Raw genomic sequence first — 20,723 nt, 5'->3', positions numbered from 1 at the left:
ATTCTGAAATGTTATTTAAAAGATAAAAAATAAAATAAAGAAATTAAATTATGAAGTGATACCTGAATTCACAACTTCCTTCTTTGAGCAACAAGATTTTATCACCCCAAGTGTCCAAAAAACACCAATAAGTCATTTTAACTGCCTGCTCCCCTAAACTCCCATTAATCAACCTTTGAATATTACAAATTTACTCAAAATGATGTATTTTTCAGTTAGAGTTACAATCTAGCTCAAGGTAGGTTATAGTATTACTATAGTCCTCCCTATACCTAACTCAGTAACTTAAGTAGTATTAATTCCTCTTATAAGTGGACAACTGAGACCTAGATTGTGTTGTTTCCAAAGCCATCCATTCAACCTAGTGCTAATCAGAGACAGAGTACAATTTTACGACTAACAGAGTATGTTTACTGTGTTTTGGCAATTACCCTCCAAGAATCTTGGCTCTTTTCCGAATGGCATTACAATTTCATCACCATCTATATCACTGCTATAATGGGGGATAACTAAAAAAAAAATTAACATTCCGTATATATTGCATTAGAAACATTCTGCAAATAAGAACACACCGAATACCGAAGCAACAAATACTCAAAGCACAGAAACTTATCCTGTACTTTGTACACGATTCTTATATTCGATGCACGGTCTCAGGAAACACACCTGCGGGGCTGGGGGAGGGGAAGCTTTTATTTCTGCCAACAACAACAACAAAAACGTGTCGTTCACTAAACCCGAGGTGTCCAATATCAAGAGTGTCGTTGCTATGGAAAACGCCCATTACCGAGCTCCTTACATGACACGTCAGAGGGCGTTGGTGCAAGATACCACCACTCGACTACAGGTATATCAGAATGGAAGAATCGAGGTGGCAACGAAATCGGGGGAAGGGAAGGCGCCGCCTGGAAATGTTGGAAACGTGCAGAGTTCCCCCTCCCCCATCTTATACAAGGGCTGCCCAGCCGCATCTTGAGCCTCTCCTGGAAACCCGGGTGGCGCGAAAGCCGTCCCCGCACTCCTCTGACAGCGGCGAGCGGGTGGCCGGCCAAGAGGAGATTTGGCCCAAGCAGGGCCTGGCCCGGGCTGCGCTGCGGAAGACGAGCCCGGGGAGGGGCGGAGGAGCTGGCAGCGCCTAAGGCCGGCTCCGCAGACTCGCCAGGCCGGCTTCCCCTCTCTCGCCCTCCGCCGGCGGATGGAGCCGTAGCTGGGGCCGGCCAGGCCGGCTGCTCAGGATGACGCGGGGAGGTCGGGGAAGCGGGGGAGGGAAGAGAGGCTCCGGCCTCAGCACCGCACACCGACGGCGAACCGGGGCGGGAGAAGGCAGGAGAGAGCAAGATGGCGACGGCGACGCCTCGTCCCGTCCCTCCCGATTCAAACCTCCCACCCGAATCTCCGCGGAAGGAGGGCGGCTGGGCCAGGCCTTCTTGCCGCTCGCTCCACATCTCTCAGCCCCACCGCTAAACACGGCGCCGGGCGGGGGAGGAAAGAGTTGCCTTTGCCCGTCCACCCTTTTGGGTATCGCCGCCGCCGCCCTCCCCCACCCACCCACTGGGAAAGATTCCTGCTCCTCCGCCCGCTCTCGCCCTCTCGTACCTTTGAATTTGAGGTCGGTGGGCGGATCGAGGACCAGGATCTGTTCGTGCTTGGAGAGAGCCCCGGCGGCCGCCATCGCTGCTCCCTCGCTCGCTCAGTCCGGGAGGCGGAGGAGAGGGTGGGTGGGTAGGTAAAGGGAGGACACTCCGGTCGGGGAGGGAGGGAGGGAGGAAGGAGAGAAGGGAAGGGACGCCGACCGAGGAGTAGCAGTCGTAGCAGCAGCAGCAGCGCCCGCCGCCGCCTCCTCCTCCTCCTTGCTCCCTCTAGAGGCGCGCGCGGACAGAGAGGCGCGCGCGCGCCGCCTTCCTCCTCTCTCACGCAAACTCTCTCTCTCTCTCCGCCGCCTCAGCTTTCTTCTTGCCCGCTTTCCTTTCCCCCTTCTTCTCCCGTTAAGGACTTGGCTCGCTCTGTGAGGAACCCCCCGCGCGGCTGCCCAGCGCACTGCGTTCGACGCCGACTACGGCACGGGCGCGAGGGCAGCGGCCGCCTCAAGCTCTGGCACCCGCACGTCAGCCTATGGGGAGAAAAGCAGGCAGGCAGGCCCGTGTGCGCGCGCGCGCACGCACGGCCACGCGCGAAGACACATAACACCAACGCCGCTTCGAGTCTCCGCCTGCTCGTCCCTCCTCCCCATCCCCCGCCCCATGGTCGGTTGACAGGTCTGGTCGCTAGACGTGGGCCTCCTCCTCCTCTCACGTGGGCCGGGAAAGGGGGGGAAGCTGTCACGCGCGCCCTGAAGGCGCCACGGGTTTGGGTTTTTGGCAGTCAGAAAGGAATTCTCCCCTCCGGAGGAGGGGGGGGATGCTGTGTGGTACTCGGGGCAAACCGGAAGGAGAAAATGACACCAAAGGGTTAAAGCATCGGGAGTCTCCCAACAGCGGAAAAGGAGGCGGGCTGGGAACTGTTGGTTCCCAGCATGCATCGCTATCTAGTTCGTTGGACGTTGCATGCTGGGAGTTGTAGTCGCCAAACAAAGGAGAAACGGAGTTGACTTGGGTTAGAAAGGTAGCCCGTCCGGGTCTCTGTTCCCTCTGTACATTCAGTGCTGGGGACACTTTCCGTAATTGCTCCCATGTGGCAGGAGTGGCCGGGTTAAATGCTCAATGTTAAATTCGAAACAGATAACATGTTTTGCGCTGAGGATCGAAAAGGAAGGAAAACTGGATTTATTTTTCACTTGAGTTCTTTCAATAACGCTTGCTTTGTTATTTTTACCACCATAAATATGCTGGGCTGGTTATAAATTCGCAAAGATCGCACAATCTGTTTAGCAGAATAAGCCTACTCGCTCTCTTTGCCCAGTTTCCCTTGGCAATGTGTGTTTTTTGCACCTTGACCCTGTAATTGAGGTTGGCACAGGGGTGTGGGTGTGGAAATACTGATAACAGAATTATCTGAAAATACATAAAATTCCAAGCAATTGCACATATATATTTTTTTATAAGCAGCTATCACTTGGAATATATGGTGGGGAGCACATCAGAATTAAACTGCAGTGGTAATAAAAATATACTGTATAAGGAATAATAAAAGCATTGGCACACCCATTGCAGACATAGTAGAATTACAATCAATGTATCACATTTAAAATGAATATATGTTGTCACAATGAGAACAAAATATAGGTGTTGACGTACCCAATTGTACAGGGAACCCCGGAAAAGAAGAGAGAAAAGAACAGATCTTAGGGCAGCCACTAAAATGTAGTAACTGACCAGAAATTGTTCAGTTACAAGCAACTGAACTCAAAAGACAATTATGCCAATATTTGTTTGGGTACAGGAATTATGAGTCTTGCTCAGGATGCATGACATGTTAACCACAGTCCTATGCTTGTTTACTTAAAAGAAAGTCTTGCTGTAGTGCTCAATGGAAAGCTCCACTAGAATGTATACAGCAGAACAGGAAACATATCACCAAATCATAGAGACTGCTGGTGTGGTTATGTGCAGACACAAGGCAGCTACCAGAGGCAAGGGTGTTTTCTTCAGGAAAAAAATAGAGCAAAAAGGAACACAAATTTGCCTTTAAAGTGCAAACAGGCAATAAGGGATGCAGAAAAGGCCTTGCAGTGGGATTGAGTGAGATTTGGTTGCCCTGATGGATATTTATCAAGAACGGGACAGGAATCCAGCAGGGCTCTTATTTTATTGATTTGAAGGTAAGGCATTGGCTTGCAGCCCAAATCTCCAACATAGCTCACCCAAGTTAAAAAATAATAATAATAGCACTTTTGTTAGGGCTATTTTGTCTGAAATGTCAGTATGACTTTCATTGTTTTCATAATCCAAAAATTGGGAGGATACAATTTTTAAAAATAATACTGAATTTTTAATGTAATTAACCTACTTCTGTTCTTACTTTTAGTCCACATTCAGTTTATTGCAAATATCTTACGTAATTACATGCAACTAGTTCCATATCATGAAGTACTATTCTTGCATTTTTATCTGAGGTGATTTATAAAACATTTATTCCTTTTCAGTCAGCTTGTATAGTTTTATAGACGGAATCTTTGACAGTCTCCTGTTGAATTATTCATAGGGCCATGGTATGGGTGATACTAATGAGAACTTGCTAGATTGGAGCTTGCAACCGATACAATGTACGTGTCTCTGCATTTTGTGTGTGAGAGGGAGAAAGAGGGGGAGAACCTTTTCCTACTCCTCCAGATCTTGTGTGACTTGTATTCATAGAATCATGATAAAGTAGTATTAAGCTTTAATAGTAGACAAAGCTTGCAAGTAGCTGTTTCTGCTGCTTTATGCATCTTGCCATGGTTTGGGTTGCCATGTCCAGACACTGGTACCTTTAAGAGCTGCATAACATGAAACTTTCTGCCAATTGCAGCGCTTTTCCATTACAGTACTAATATTGTAATGAGGACAGCAGTATTAGGCCATATTATGGAATTCTTAAAGCTACAGAACCTCTCTTAGAGCCTTGACTCAGTGCATCCATTTTCTCATCTTCTGCAATCTGCACCGGTGTTCTTTCCTGAAAGTGCTCAATGATTTGTGCTGCTTCCCTCCCCCCAACACACCCCAAAGTCATAATTCATTGATGCATAGTAATAGATGTAGAGCTAACTTGAAAATATAAATGGCAGGTAAGTGGTTTATCTTTGGAACAGACTAGATTTACATGCAGTGGGCACCATGCAACTACCCCAAGCCTACCCATAATTACGGTACATAGAGAGTGGCTGAGCTGATATGTGAATAAGGAGGAAAAAGCTCTTGAAGCTGAGCTTGCTGTTTAATTTCAGGGAATCTATTTCACAACTCTGGTAGGTAAACTAAGTGCTTTAACAGACTTGAATGAGCAAGTGGAGGTTTAAAGTACATACAGTATTTTATCAGATATATTACCAGAAGCCGTAACAGGTCTTTGAGAAACCACAGGTGTATTTAAAGTGACACTCCTTGATAAAGTTCCACTTCGCTTTGATATTTATTTTTTGAAGTATGAAATATCTGTTTACACACACACACACACACACACACACACACACACACACACCTCTAAGACCTTTAGAACTGAAAAAGAAAATTGTACCTTTTAATATAAAGAAACAAAAATAAATTATTATGCACTATTTGGCAGTGATTTTACATTGATAGCAAAGTGATTAACTTTTTAATGGGCAGTTCTGTTTCTGTCGCTCCATAGGAGACGGATCCACACATGATGTGCCGCCATAGTATTTTGCAATCATATTTAGTCTCTTTTACAAGCTTCTGTCTACTAACTGATCTGAGATCAAACTACTGTTATTACATATCTGTTACAAACTATAGAATAGCACAAGCCAACTCATTCAGGAAAAACGGATCTGTGTACCAGCCCCATAAGAGTGGACATTGCTTTTACAGATGAAAGCATTGGTTCAATATGATATAAAATTATCTGTCCTTATTTTTACATCTATCAAGCTTCCCTTATACTTCCTACCAGACCAAAAAGCCCTGAGCACTACAACACTCCCATTGTTGGTCATTCAGTTTTAGCATTAATAATTCATTGTAAGACGGACTGTTAAACATTTGATATTTAATGCATGTAAATAATTTTGTGTTTTCTTTCTATACGCAACCAGAACCTACCATAGTATCTTTCTTTCTTCTATCTTTCTTTCTTCTATCTTTCTTGTATTATTTCTACTTATTGTGGCATTTTAATAAATAATTAACGTATCTCAGATCCATTCCTGCCTTGCAGCTGGGTTGGGAGTTATTATTCAGATTCGAAGATTCTGCATTTTTCAACTGTTATTGGGTACCGAGAACAGTGGAGGGAGCGCTCTTGGTAGTTCCTGCACCTTCAGAAGTTTAGAGGTGGCAACCTGGGAGAGAGGCCCACCTTATTTCTGTGACTTAAGTTGTTGTAAACTGGTATTGATACTGTGTTGTGATGTTGTAACCCTTCTAGGGAGTGTATGATGAAGGGCAGTTAAGTGGTGGTGATGATGATGCCATAAACAACTTGAGACCAGGACACGTACAAGAGCCTCATCTTCCCTACTGCCTGATGTGAGCCTTACATTCATCTGATAAGGACCTCCTGGGGATGCTACAACTACTGGAGATTTGACTGGCAGCCACTGAGGGTAAGCCTTTTCTGTAGTGGCACTCCTTTTTTTGCAGACCCACATCTTCTAAACTTAGGCAAGCACCATCCATGATGGTATCCCTGCACCTCCTTAAAATGTAGTTATTCGGCCAAGCTTTTGCTGATGCATAATTCTGGTTTTAGCTGGCTTTTAAATTTCTGCCTGATTGCAGCTGCATTTTACGAGGTACTTGTTTTTCTTTTTTTCGTGTTCACCACCTCAAGACCTTGGTGGCAGGTAGTATAGAAATGTTCTTAAAAAATATAATAAACCAACTACAGCAATGTCTTTCCAGGTGTATTTGTGATTTTATAACTCCCACCCAATAGCAGAGCTCAATATAAGTTAAAGCCTCCAGAAAAAAATAGTTTCGAGGATGTGTGAACAGCCAGAGGCATCTTAAATATGGCACCTGCTTACATTTATGGGAAAGTTAATCCCACTGAGTACAATGAGACTTATTCCCAAATAAGTCTACATAAGACTGCAGCTTCATATCTCACAAATTGCATTGGATGTACAGCTGTTTTATTTAAAAGGTGTAGAAGGAATGGTCACAAAAATGATTTGCATAGTTAATTCTTAAAGTTATATTGTCAGATTACTTACAGACTGCTTACAAAAGTTTTCCATTGATTTTATGCAAAATGGTGGAAGAACCAAACTTTTGCATAGGCTTGTAAATGATTTTCTATAGAGAAAAGAATGTCCATCAGGAAATACAAATGCTTTCTGTTCTGATCATCGTTCTCTTTTATTTTTGTCATCTAATAAAGGCAAAAAGGTGCAAAAATTAAGAATATTTATTAGTATAATTCATTATTGGTTAAATAAAAAATGATTGTTTTAGACACAAATCTTGTTTCTGATCATACAATTACAATATAGACATAACAATATTAAAAGATTATAACATCTCATACATAACGACCAATGGGTCCAGCCCATTGAAAGCCCTTGCATAAACAACACAGAGTGATAGTACTGAGTACAAAGCATTACACTGGAATTGATTGCTTTTCTGGGTTTAAACAAATAAGATGGAATAAGAAAAAGCATATGTCTACACAGAAATAGTGCCGTGAGCACAGAAGCACAAACACAATTGTGAGGATGGAATCAACTATATAAAATATTATTCACTTGTATTATATTCAAGCACACTAGATAAATCTGTTGCCATTTGAAGATTTGTTTCTTGTTCTGCAGCTTGCTGCCATTGGTCAACAGATACATATGCACTATTATGCTATTTTAACACTTTAGACTGGCAGATATAAATCAAAAATCCTGGGGGAAAATGGAGACTGGACTCAGGGAAGTGCATCATAAGAGCCCAATTCACCTCCCCTCACATTCCTTTTGCTAGAAATGGGGCAGCCCCTGTCATCTCTAAAAGAGTCCTAGTGGAGCGATTTGGCCTTTTGGGATGCATGCCTTATCTTCAGTGCCCAATTCGTTCTCCGTTCATGATGTCTTTCTGAGGCAGTGGAATATAGGCCCCTGTGCCATTGAGATTATCTTTTCCAGAACACCATCAACCAGGATCAGCCAAAGTTGTTCCACCAAGCCAAGCAACTGTTTTCACTAAGAGGTAAATAAAATATGCCAACTTCTTGGTCAGCTAATATAGCTCTCTTGCTCCAGGTGGCATGAGGGATGCAGGAATGAAGTAAGTCCTACTGAGTTTAATGGGACCTTTTAAAAAATAAGTACGTTTCTGATTGTATACACTAGAAATGCAAACCAGAATTATCCAGTAGAAATAGCTACCAATATATATAGAATGATACATATGTTAATATACATATTGGCATTTTCTGCACAATGCTCTTGTCATAAGGAGACTTTTAAAAAGCGATCAACAAATGTTATATGGAATATGTTATCTATACAACTGTTCTTGGCTTACATCTGCTAATAAGGACCAGATATAAATCATAGCTACATTAACAATATGCTGCTGCCCCCATATCGGTCTGGAGGTGTTGGCAATTGCTTTAAGAAGTCATATGTATGAGTTCAAACCATTAAATCCAAATCTTAATATCTGAAGGGATTATGAAGCAAACAAACACAAAGGCAACATATAAATAGACAATTCATGGTTTTCTTTTCCTTCAAAAAGCAGTTCATTCATGTGATTCCAGAAACTTGTATTCATTCCAACTAAAGAATGGCTCTCTTGAGCTGAAAACTCATGATATACTGGATTTGCAGATTATGCTATAGCTATGTTAGCACTTGTTCCAGTTAAAGTAGTCCAGATACACATGTCGGGCTAGCTGGTCAAGACGGGCATTTGGTACTGTAATCAGATGATGTTACCTACAGATACAAATATTTTCCAGCATTGCTCTCTGACCCAGCCAAGCACTTAGCCAAAGCTCTGGTCCACATCTGTATAACATTCACAGTGTGGCATGCGCTGGAGATTTTGCACTGCTGTTGAGCAAGAGTAGGAAGCAATAACCAATAGTCCACCAAGCAATTATCTCCTTTAACCAGCAGTCATGTAATGTGCCCTACTGCAGCCTGCATTGTGTCAACATTAGCAGTCACATTTCACCACCATCCTACATCCTAGAGGTTCTTACGTGCAGTTCAGCGGCATATTCCTTCCCAACGTCAGTGACAATATCATTATGACACCAAAATCACCATCACATTAGTCATGGGATCAAGTCACTTTTTGTCAGATGTTCTGCGACTCTATGGCCTTGCTGTAGGCCAGATATATTTGGAAATGCCTTCTAATCACCAGTAACCATAGAAACATCGGGACTGCAAAACCCAAAGTTCAAAATGTGGGGGTGGGGGAAACCATGTCACTTCCAATGTAACACCAGCTGTACTCCTATACCTGGTATAATCACCATGCCAACTAAGAGTGGTAGCTCCTGTTAAATTGGGACCTAGCATAATATCGATTACAATGGTCTATTTCAAATCCAAAGGAGGAAGGGGAGAATCTAAGGGGAGAATTGTGCAAGCTGCATGCTATCTTATGAGGGGAAAATGGGAGAGGGAAACCTTTTTAAACAGCAGCTTATCAATAGTTGCCGTGTTGAATATACTTGAATGTAATTGCCACAGAATAAACACTACCGAAAACTGAAAATGTGGCTGCAGTTCTGCATTCTGCTTGGTATATAAATCCCTTTTATTTTAATGGACTGGAGCATAGAACCACTTTTTAGAATAGGAACAGATATTAGTTGTGAAAAGGTAAAAGTCACTCCTGTGCACAGCTAAAGCCACATCCTGTATAGCAGTACAAGTGATGCCCTACTTTTCTCTCATTTGTGATTCTGACCTTTCATTCTGAAACAAATGACATTTTACATTTTGTCCAAATGATCAAACCTAACAAAAGCCTGTTGAGACTGATATTATGCTTCCATATACCTGCTTAATCTTGGAAGACCTTGTCAGTGTCTCCAGTTCTTCACACTTTCCTACCACACTGAATTTGTTAAATACATGAAGATAACCTCTTTTCTCTGCTCTACAGACTGTTACTATACTCTGAAGCTCACATTTTATCAAACAGGTCTACAGGAGATAATAAAGCAATTTCATTCCACAGAAATGATATACTTGAGACCAGGTCATGAGACATGAGGGTTTTGTGTATCAGCTTCCAGGGCCTAAGTAGAGAATGCTCATGCAAAACCACCTAATTTCTCTTTTTTTAAGCTGTGCTTCTGGTTTGGGCTACTATATAGCTATTCTGGAGTATATCGCTTCTGAGTATATCATTTTTGCTGGGCTCTGAAAGTTAGACTACTATGAAACAAATAATGGTGAACTATGCACTGACAAACACACATTTCTATAGTTCTGTAAAGTAATGGAGTTTCAGTTCAGTTGGCATGACAAAACAGTTTTGCAATAAAACAGTTTATCCATAAAACACATAAATGCGGCTATTCTATAACTTATGATGGGTTATACTTGCTTCTCCCAATCAACAATATTCTGCTCTCTTATTATAAAAACATACATTATGCCATGTATATGCCATATACATTAATAGAAGACAGGTAAAGTGACTTAAAGGTAAAGGTAAAGGACCCCAGGATAGTTAAAATCCAGTCAAAGGCGATTATGGGGTCTGGCACTCATATTGCATTCAGGCCTAGGGAGCTGGCGTTTGTCCACAGACAACTTTCCCGGTCATGTGGGCAGCATGACTAAATGACTTCTGTCTCAATGGAACACTGTGATGGAAGCCAGAGCGCACAGAAATGCCATTTACCTTCCCACCACAGTGGTACCTATTTATCTGATTGCACCGGGATGCTTTCAAACTGAATAGCCATATACATTAATAGAAGACAGGTAAAGCAGCTTGTAATAATTTGGAATCATATCTGGAATGCTTTGTAGCATTTTCCCCCCTACTCCATCTTTTATAATATTTCATGCAAAACTGGAAGACATAATTTCATTTAAACTGTCAGCATTGTATACCATATTTAATTTTTAAAGTAATTAAATGTGAAGTCATTCGCAGTCTGCACTGTATTAGTGATGGGTTTTGCTTTGTTTCCATTTGCAGTATCATGTATGGACCCATTCTACTGTTTGTAGAATTGATTTAACATTTTTACAGTATGAGATCTAAGCAATTTCATATTGGTTTTTTGTTTTTGAAATACTATTCCCCTATGGAAAATGCTACTGTTCTCACAACTGAACTCTTCCATCATCTTGCAAGCAGAAGCAGAACTGAGGTGGCAGAAACTATTCCAATTGCGGGGGTGGTGGGGATGGGGATATAGCTAACTTTGCACATGCAAAAGGTCATTCTGGTTTATCATAGGAAAAGGCACATTACCCAGAACTTTATGATTTTGTAATTTGACAATTTTAGCTCCCAAAAGGGGCTTTCTTTAGCCACTGGTCATGTGGTTCACAACCTATTCAGGTAAGAATACCTATGTATGTGAGCAGAGAAGGAAAATATTATTTCTACTTATAAGCTGGGGATTTTCAGTTCCCCTATTTCTGTAGAAGCCCCAAAACATCACCAAAAAGCAAGAAGTACTTTGGAGTAGCATATCATGCAGCTCAATGGGCTTCTCATGGATTGCAAAATTGACTGGCTCCTCCCATGCCCACATGGAAGCATTTTCTTTGTGACTTCAGTACATAAAATATGAACAAGCAACTTAATAGCAATGTATCAATTCAATAAACCTGCCCAAACATTGAATCAGTATTGTGCGTTATCTCTTTATACAGTGTCTGAGGGCATGAAAATAACCTCTCCTAATGCTGTATTTGCAACCAAACTGCATTTATAAGCTGTTGTGGTACAATCTATATCAATTCACTGCACAGAAAGTTATTCTTCAGCCTTCAACAGCTTCAAGGCAAATGCTAGAATAATGCAACTACCCTTTCTCAATTAACCACGAAGGGTGCATGTTGCAAAACCTATAGATATTTAAGACAATCAGCTGCAGACTTCTTTTTTCAAACAGCAAAACACTGGCTTTTGAGGCTTAGGTTGTGATGTAGCCATGCCACATTTCCCATGACTGTGATCAACAAGGCCATACATGGATTTTACTAATGTATTTCGGTTGCTTTCTTCTCACAGATCAACATTATTTACGTCAGTGCTACTTACTCCACTACTTTCAATAACTTGAAACAAAGACAGTGGCAAGACTGAAATGATTATGGCAACACACACATAAAATATGTGCTACTGTTCTTAACACTGTTTTTATGGACTGGAGTCCAGTGGTTGTTATTGATGCCACATAATTTGGCTACTTCCATCTGCCTATTTTCAGACATATCATTGGCATCAAATGCCAGTTCAGTATTTGTAAGGTGAAGTCCTTTAAAAGCTGATTTATACTTTCTTTGTGAAAAAGGGCAGATGTGAACAGAGCTGGGTTTGCTGCTGTATTGCTGTATTGCTGCCTTCAGTCCAGTAATTGAAACTGAAGGAGACAGAAGAAGAATTTAGTTCATTGTATCAAACTAAGGAGCAGGGAAAGACACAACTACTGACAGATCTTCATAGCACTGCGTCGCCGCCAGATGGGCTTTAAATGAATTCAAGTATCTGGAGTGGAAGGCATGTTATCCTATTCATTTTTGGCTTCTGGAGCAGTGTCTGCTAATCATTTTTTACTATGGTAATTGGATGTTAAATGCAAATATTTTGAGTTTACAGTGCTACACCCTCTCTCGACTCCTTTAAGACTTCCTAATGTACTTAAAAGTGTCAAGTTTGCAATTACTGCTTTTACCTTTCAAGTACTGTATAGAAGAAACTACAGCTTTAAGCTAAAAATTATCAGAATTTTATTATTTTAAAAAAATTACTATTATTTTTATCTATTCAAAGATAACTACCTAATTGGCACCCTTTTAAGTTATTGCTTTAGAAACAAAGTCACAGAAGCCAAATCTGGTAAGGAAAAAAGATTAAGAAGTACATATCCTTCACTTAGTTAAAATACCATAGTATGTATTTTCATAAAGGTCAAATCAGAATATTGTACTGAAAATGTAACATTTGCTCTTATCAACAAAAGGATTATTTAAAATACCCATTGGTTTAAACAGATTATTCCAATAATCTGAGTCAATATTTTAAACAGTTTATTGCTAAAATGAATTGTCCATTTTAATTGTGCAGATCCAAAACCTTTCTCCTACAATTCCAATGAAAGCACTGATATTATTGCTTTTAGACAAGATGTTCTGTCATTGAGTTTCTGAAGTCTGTAGCTCAATAAATAAGCAAATGATTTCTTTTCTTTTTTCAAGTAATGCAAACCAGGTTGAGTTGGTTTAACAACACCGCTTAGTTGTTTGTGCAGTCTGCTTTCCAAGTTTTATCGTCCCACTGTTGCCATTTTCATGAGTTTCCAACGGTGGAATCTGTCGACCTAGACATGTTGAAAAACAAAACACATGCAAGTGTTCAAAGCCTGGCATGTTCTTTTAGGACCAAATTGGATTCAACACAAGGGATCTGTGAACAGGAAATTCCACAGTGCTTTGAAGCCGAGATAATCAGCTAATCGTTAAGGGCACAAACAGAATTGCTGCTTTGAAGTCCCAACAATTAGTTGTTCATCAGGGCTTCAAAGCCCTGCATACGGCCCTATGTAAGCAACAACAAACAGCTGATTATCAGTGCTTGCAAAGAGCCACTCAAGGTGCTATGCAAAGTGTTTTGCAATACTGCCAATCAGATGACTGGTGGTGCATAGCAACCCCTTTTTTGGGACAACTTAGTCTTTACCTGCTGACAGCATACAATATCACATTTAGGGCAGGTACTGTAGGTGTGGCTTAGACAAAACAGGGAGGCCTGGTGGGCCTAATTAGGACCAAGGGTGAGAGGTTCTCCATCATGGACAGAATGTTTTTACACAAAAATATGATTTAATATTACTTGTGGATTTTTAAAGAACTCCGGATCAATAATCTAAGTAACAATATATTGCCAGATTTTTTGCTTCATGTTCTAGGATTTTTTTATTGGTTTTATAGAAAAACTAAGGCAGTTGCCAATTCACTCATTCTCTGAAACATATGGCAATTTCAAGTTAAGGCACCCTTTGGAACGTCTGTATCATGTAAGATGCCCATCAAATTTGCAGATGACACCAAACTGGGAGGGGTAGCCCATGCTGCAGAAGGCAAAATCAGGATTCAATATGACATTAACAGTTGGAGAACTGGGTCAAAACTAACAAAATAAACATCCATATGGACAAATGTAAGATTCTACCCTTGCATAGGAAGGACCAGCTCCATGTGCAGAGGAGGGGGACCAAAATTATCAAGGGTCCAGAAGCCAAGCTTTATAAGGAATGGTTGAGGAAGTTTGGTATATTTAGCCTGGAAAAAATGAGACTCTGAGAGGAGATATGATAGCTATCTTCAAATATCTAAATATCTATCATGTGGAAGATGGAATCTTGTTTTCTTCTTCTCTGGAGGCTAGGACCTAAAATAATGGAAGTTACAAGATAGCAGAATCTGACTAATCAGGAAGAACTTTCTGACAGTAAGAGTGGAACTGTCTCCCTCAGGAGGTGATGGACTCTCCTTCTTTGGAGGCTTTTAAGCAGAGGTTTGACAGCCATCTGCCATGTATGCTTTAGTTCAGATTCCTGCACTGCAGGAGGTTGGAACGGATGGTCCTTGGGGTCTCTTCCAATTCTACAATTCTATGGTTCTATGTAAGCAGTAAAGATCTTAAACAATCTCTAATATTGTGCTAAATAATAATAATAATAATAATAATAATAAATAATTTATTTATACCCCACCCATCTGGCTGGGTTTCCCCAGCCACTCTGGGCGGCTTCCAACAAAGATTTTAGTGTACAGTGGCACCTCAGGTTACATACGCTTCAGGTTAAAGACTCCGCTAACCCAGAAATAGTGCTTCAGGTTAAGAACTTTGCTTCAAAGATGAGAACAGAAATTGATGAGAATAGAAATTGGGCTCCGGCGGCGCGGCAGCAGCAGGAGGCCCCATTAGCTAAAGTGGGGCTTCAGGTTATGAACAGTTTCAGGTTAAGTACGGACCTCCGGAACTAATTAAGTACTTAACCTGAGGTACCACTATATTTTTAAACATCACTCATTAAAAACCTCCCTAAGCAGGGCTGCCTTCAGATGTCTCCCTGCACCCCCACTTTTTCTTGGTCTTTCAGTGGGAGGCAACACTGTGGTATGTTATACAGAATGTCATGGTCATAATTAACAATGCAACCCTGGGGCAATTATCTCTGAATGCTCGTATATTTAGACTTGAACCATAGTCTTTGACGGCCAGGCAATTTTATTTTACGTACATGCCACACTTCTTCTGAATTGCTTTGAGCAGGTTAGCATATGGTTCATAGGCGTTCTTTCATCCAAGCATCTTACAATACTAGACCTGCTTAGCTCTAGCAGTAGATCTGCATTATAGTCCTTGTTATACATTCTGAGTTCCAATTAAATTAAAGAGAACTGCATGCATTAACTGCATATGCCAGCGAAGGCTTTTAAATCAGCACCTATCCTAGACACTGATAATTTAAGTGGCCTAAATTAAGAAGGGCCACAGCTAAATATCAATGTGCATGTTTTGCATGTACAGGATCCCAGCTGCAATTTGTAGCACAGGGTGGGGAGCCTTTTTCAACCAGAGGGCAGCATTCCCTGCTGGGCAGCTTTCCAAAGGTCACATCCCATAAACTGGGATTTTGTCAGTTGCACTGTTCAATGTTCATCAAATTCAATTAGGCTTACTTCTGAGTAGGCATGGTTAGGATTGCACTGTAAGTCACTAACAGAGATTTTGATAATTGGGAGGCTCTTTCCCACTTAGAAATAAGTTCCTTTGGCAGTAGCTGAATAAGTTCCTTTGGCAGTAGCTTACTTAGTAGTAAGATTTATTGAGTTTGATAGGGCTATATACTAGGCAAAAGTATATAGAACTGCAGCATTTATTTATGCTATAAAGTAGATATAAGTATTCTAACTAAATTAGCTAATTTGTATTCACTCCCTTTTTGTTGATGCATCCGCATACTATGAACCCATGAAATGAAATAAATGTAGTTATTGACAAGTATGGGACTGCATTCTTATGATTTATTAGATTTACGCTGCTTTACTTAAGTATTTAGGCTGCTTAATGATTAAAGATTTGGAGAGGCTTATTTACTACCCAAACACAAGTTACACAGGCTGCTTGCTCCGAACCACTCATCTTCAAAAACCACTCAAATAGGTCATGTTCCGCACTATCGAGATTTGGGGCTGAGTTTATCATAAGTGAAGTTCAGGTCTAATCTTTCCATAATAAAGTACACTTCAAGCTGACAGATCAAATGCACTATATTGCACTGAAATCATAGATGAAATTAGGTGGTAGCCTCTTGTTCCGGGGGGGGGGGTGAGAAGAGCGGGCTAATATGTTCTTTTCATATATTATTGCCCTTACAAATCTGAGAGCTTTGATAGTCATATAGTGCTAAATTATCACATCTTCTCAGTTTTGCTTCTCTTTGTTTAAACTTCTATTGTTTGTGAAGTCCACTTTTTATATGTCACCCTTTGTTTGCTATGGAAGCATAAACATGCAGCATATTGTCACAAACTTCTAAAGGAATTCTTCATAATCTGGGCAGAGGAGGTGGGCACATAATGGAAGGTATGCGAAGCAGCTGCTCTAATCGGTGCCAGAATTACTTTAGGATAAAATCCAAACAAAAACCACCTTCCCCTTAAGGAATTCTGTTTAAAACTATATTGAAATGTCTTTTATGGGAAGCTTTCCCAATGGGTAGCTGTTGCAGAGAGGGGAATATTGAACAGCGATGCTGCAGTCTTAAGACTGCAATTCCCATAATCAGGCCAAATTTAATGAATCACAGAGAGTTGTAATAGATAAGCAGATGAAATTATATTTTACTATGCAAGTCAGCAGCCACTCTTTAGAGAAGATAAGATGGCTCTGTTCTAAGTCAGCTTCTGAATGAGCTATACCCACTGACATATATTGATTGATAGTGTCTTCTTGTCAGACTTGTCCAATTTCAGACATCGGCATCTGCCACTGATTCTAGTGCCCCCTAGGAGACTAGCCATATCCCTTTTCACATTCTTTGCCAGTCAGTATAAGTCTCCTGGATGTCAGAGGTGTTTTCAATAGCAAAGATCAGGCTTCTAACATTTATGTTAGTGGCAGAGTATTCGTGTGACTCAGCCCTCAAAAACCCTACTCAAAGTTTTGAGCAGATTTACCTTTCTAAAACCTGAGTATAAGGCTCAAAAAAGGCTAGCCTTACAACTGCTCTCCTTTGAGAAGGAATCACCCATGTACCAGGAAACAATGTGCCATAGTGAGAGTAGTGGTGCACCACATGAGAGTACAAGGACAGCAAACAGCTACAGGTAAAGAGGTGAAACTATGTGTTATGGAAGTGGAGAGGAAGTCTTTGTCCCCTTAATATAACCCTCCCGGGTTCCTTTGGTGGAAGGGCACAATATAAATTCAATTAACAAGAGCTAGCCCTGAGTTGCTCAGTCACACCACTGCTTGTATCTAACCTGCTAGAGCTTATGTCCTAAGCTGGCCGAAGCTTCCAGAAGAATAAGCTCCTTTTTGTCCTCCTTCCAAAGTATAAATGAATAGGAAAAAGGAGATAAAGGAGAACGAGAATTAGAAAAATCAATGTCATACCCGCTTGTGTGAGGGGTTGCTTATGCCTGGGAAATCATGCTAACTGGCTATCAAATTCTACCTGTCAGAGCCTGCTGTGTTAAGACAGGCCAAGCTAGTCTATGCAAAAATGGAGCAATCACCACAGCAGCTATACAAATGTTTATGATAAATTTAAATAAAGATAACGTCCTAAGAAACAGCTAGCATGTTGCAATGGATTAAGAGTAGATGGGGAATCCAGCTTCAAATCCCTGCTCAGCATTAAACTCACTGGGTGGCCTTGGCCAAGCAACTCTTTCTCAGCCTGTCCTATCTCCTAGGATTACTGTGAAGGTCCTTGAAGGAAATAGGAGATATAAATGTATCAAATATAATAATAAATAAGTAGCATATACTTCAGCCAAAGAAAAATGTAGGCAGCTATTTTTGGTTGCTATATCAGTGTCATTAAGGATTACAGCCATAAGGCTCCTCACACATATTGAATTATCTCTTCTCAGCAGCAGACTAAAAATAATGTAATATTGGTGGATTTATTTAGTTAGTGGTGGCACAGTTAGACATAAAACAGCAGCAGCTGCAAATCCTTCACAAGTCCCTTAGGTCTTTATCTGGAACGTCAGTTCTGTAATACTAAGGAAATATAGGGCTATAATATATATTTTCTTGACTATGCAGGTGTAGTCAAGCAAATACTTTCAAAAATATTTCATATGTTACTAATGTCGATGGTAAATGTATATGATGCTCCTGTTATGAGTATAGTACATGCACTCATAAGTTCAAAGTTCAAAGTTCACTCATAAGTTCTGAACTTAAAAATGGAAAGTGTAATGCTGGTGGTCAACAAAAGAGGTTTAAAGACTCTCTCATGGCGAATGTAAAAAAAAAAAAGGTAGTATAAACACTGACAACTGGGAAACACTGACCTGCGAGCACTCCAACTGGAGAACAGCCTTTACCAAAGGTGTCATGTGCTTTGAAGAACTCAGGACGAAAGGGAGAAACAACTTCTGCCCAGAAACCTATGTCCCCACTGTGGATTCAGAATTGGCATCCACAGTCACTTACGGACTCACTGTTAAAACCGCGTTCATGGAAGACAATCTTACTCGGCTATAAGTGATTGCCAAAGAAGACATGAACTCTTATTTTCCAAAAGTTATCTAAACATATTCTCTGAAATGATTTTTACTTCTAAACAGCTGCTAACACCTTTATTGTTATTCCATAAAAACAGAAATGAGAAATGCAATGTTTTTCACAAGGCCTCCAGGTACTCATGGATAGCCTATGTCATGGATAGCTGAAGTCTTGACAATGCACTGAATGATTCAGTTATTTGACAGTGTCCCCACACAACATTTATTTTTATATGTTAATGATTTAAGTATGTAATATTCTACAGGTTTTGTTGAAAATGATTGGTTATTTTACTACAAATCAATAAAATATTCTATATGTAAAAATAAACACTAAGCAACTTGAACTTGTTTTTTTTTACACACACAAATATTCTGACTTTACTTACTGATTCCTTGAAAGAGTTCTTCAATGTTAATTGCATGCTTGGCACTCGTTTCAACAACAATTGCACCTATAGACTCTCCATATTCTTTGGCATCTTTCATAGGTACCTCCCTAAAATTAAAAATTGAAATTAAACTGCTGTGCATCCAAAAACATAGAAAGTAGCTGCTCGAGTTAAAGTGTTCCTTTTCATAACCTGCATTATTTTAGGAAAGGAAAACAGTTTCTACTCAGTGGAAAACACTTCTCCCCTCCTTGTGCTGCTCGTTGCAAGCTTCCCCACATTCCTCCTTTAAGCCTCTGACTTCAGGAGTTTAAAAGAGCAGCATGAGGCTCCAGCAAAGAGAGCTTCCTTGCACTTGCCCAAGTCAGCTGCTTAAGGGATTTTGACAGATGGGTGGGGTAAGCCACTTGGCAATCATGTGATAACATAATGACAGATGGGCAGTCTCACCTACCTGTCACATCTGGTCCATGGTGCTAAGAAGGTTCCCCACCCCTAACTTACAGGGACGGGCATAGCTTCCACAGGACACTCCGGTTCATCCACGCTTTTGCTTGCCCTGCCACTCCCCCTCCTCTTGGCAAACCACATCTTTACAGCTGAATTGGAGCAAACATCAATTGGGTTTTTCCTCTGAATTGATTCATTCCCTCCCATTTAGAGCAAGTTTTCCAAGGGAATGGTGGGGCAAAGACAAAAGTGCTCAGACCCATGTCTGGAAAGCACAGCCACGGCTGGTTCTGGGGGTGGTATCCATCATCTCCCTGTGGGCCAGGGGAATGGATGGTCACTCAGGCCCAGCCTCCTCTGGCATTGCCAGACCCACCATTTGGGGCAGGCCTTGTCCGCAAGGCCAAGCAGGGCAGCAGCACGGGGGATGGGCCCTACCTGTCCCATCATACAGTACTTCGGGTTACATATGCTTCAGGTTACAGACTCTGCTAACCCAGAAATAGTACCTCGGGTTAAGAACTTTGCTTCTGGATGAGACCAGAAATCGTGCAGCGGCAGCACGAGGCCCCATTAGCTAAAGTGGTACCTCAGGTTAAGAACAGACCTCCAGAACTAATTAAGTTCTTAACCCGAGGTACCACTCCATTTAAGAGGACAATGATGTTTATTTTCAATAAACCATTACAATAAACTTGCACTAAACTTGCACTATTTATATCAGCCTTAACAAAATGGTATTTTCATCAAGTGAATAAACTGTGAAGAGGAATTCAATAGAATTTCTCTATGATACTGAGAAAAACCGTCTGATATCAAACACTTAGTATCTATCACCAAAAGGCTGATAAAAGGAAAACAGAAATCCAGATATGTTGTTTATTGGCTTGATATCACTTTGTGCCAGTGCAATCAAGCATATATGCCACTCAATATCACAGGGATATTGTGGGGGGTGGGGGGTGGGGAAGAGGCAAGAACAAGCAATTTGAAGACAAAAGGTCAATACTTTACCTAATATCAGAAAGATCACATTTGTTTCCAGCGATGGCCATTACAATGTTTTCAGGACCATGTTCCTTTAGTTCTTTTACCCATTTTTTCAGTGTATGAAATGAATCCTAAATTAAATACAAGAGCCTATCAACAGGAAGTTGCTAAATGCATCAATATACTGAACCCTGTAATGACATAAGGATACCAAAGTACTAGATAAGATATTATCAGTGCCCTTAACAAATATAAACTTTAACTTGCATCTGATGTTAACCTATAACTAACTAAACCAGCTTTTGAGAGAACAGTATGTCCAATTGTGGCTT

At 40.9% G+C, this 20,723-nt stretch overlaps 2 protein-coding genes across 4 annotated transcripts in view; both read right to left on the bottom strand.

Annotated features, from left to right (window-relative positions):
* Positions 1-2,167, bottom strand: part of VAPA (VAMP associated protein A) — a 28,269-nt gene extending 26,102 nt beyond the window's left edge. Inside the window, exon 1 of one of the 2 annotated variants that reach the window (XM_081918120.1) lies at positions 1,597-2,167. In XM_081918120.1, the coding sequence (XP_081774246.1) occupies positions 1,597-1,672 (76 nt within the window). In that variant the 5' untranslated portion in view covers positions 1,673-2,167. The remainder of the gene's footprint in view (positions 1-1,596) is intronic. The other variant, XM_081918121.1, reaches the window with a different exon arrangement.
* A 4,826-nt stretch (positions 2,168-6,993) lies between these two features.
* RAB31 (RAB31, member RAS oncogene family) overlaps positions 6,994-20,723 on the bottom strand; it is a 40,806-nt gene continuing 27,076 nt past the window's right edge. For both annotated transcript variants that reach the window (XM_081918133.1, XM_081918132.1), the window contains exons 5-7: positions 20,416-20,522; positions 18,949-19,058; positions 6,994-13,128 (exon numbers count right to left, since the gene is read on the bottom strand). In XM_081918133.1, coding sequence (XP_081774259.1) covers positions 13,031-13,128; positions 18,949-19,058; positions 20,416-20,522 — 315 coding nt within the window. In that variant the 3' untranslated portion in view covers positions 6,994-13,030. The remainder of the gene's footprint in view (positions 13,129-18,948; positions 19,059-20,415; positions 20,523-20,723) is intronic.

This window comes from Podarcis melisellensis, assembly GCF_964234715.1.
Source record: "Podarcis melisellensis genome assembly, chromosome: 7".
Taxonomy (NCBI): domain Eukaryota; kingdom Metazoa; phylum Chordata; class Lepidosauria; order Squamata; family Lacertidae; genus Podarcis; species Podarcis melisellensis.
This window is presented reverse-complemented; position numbering and strand designations above follow the sequence as displayed.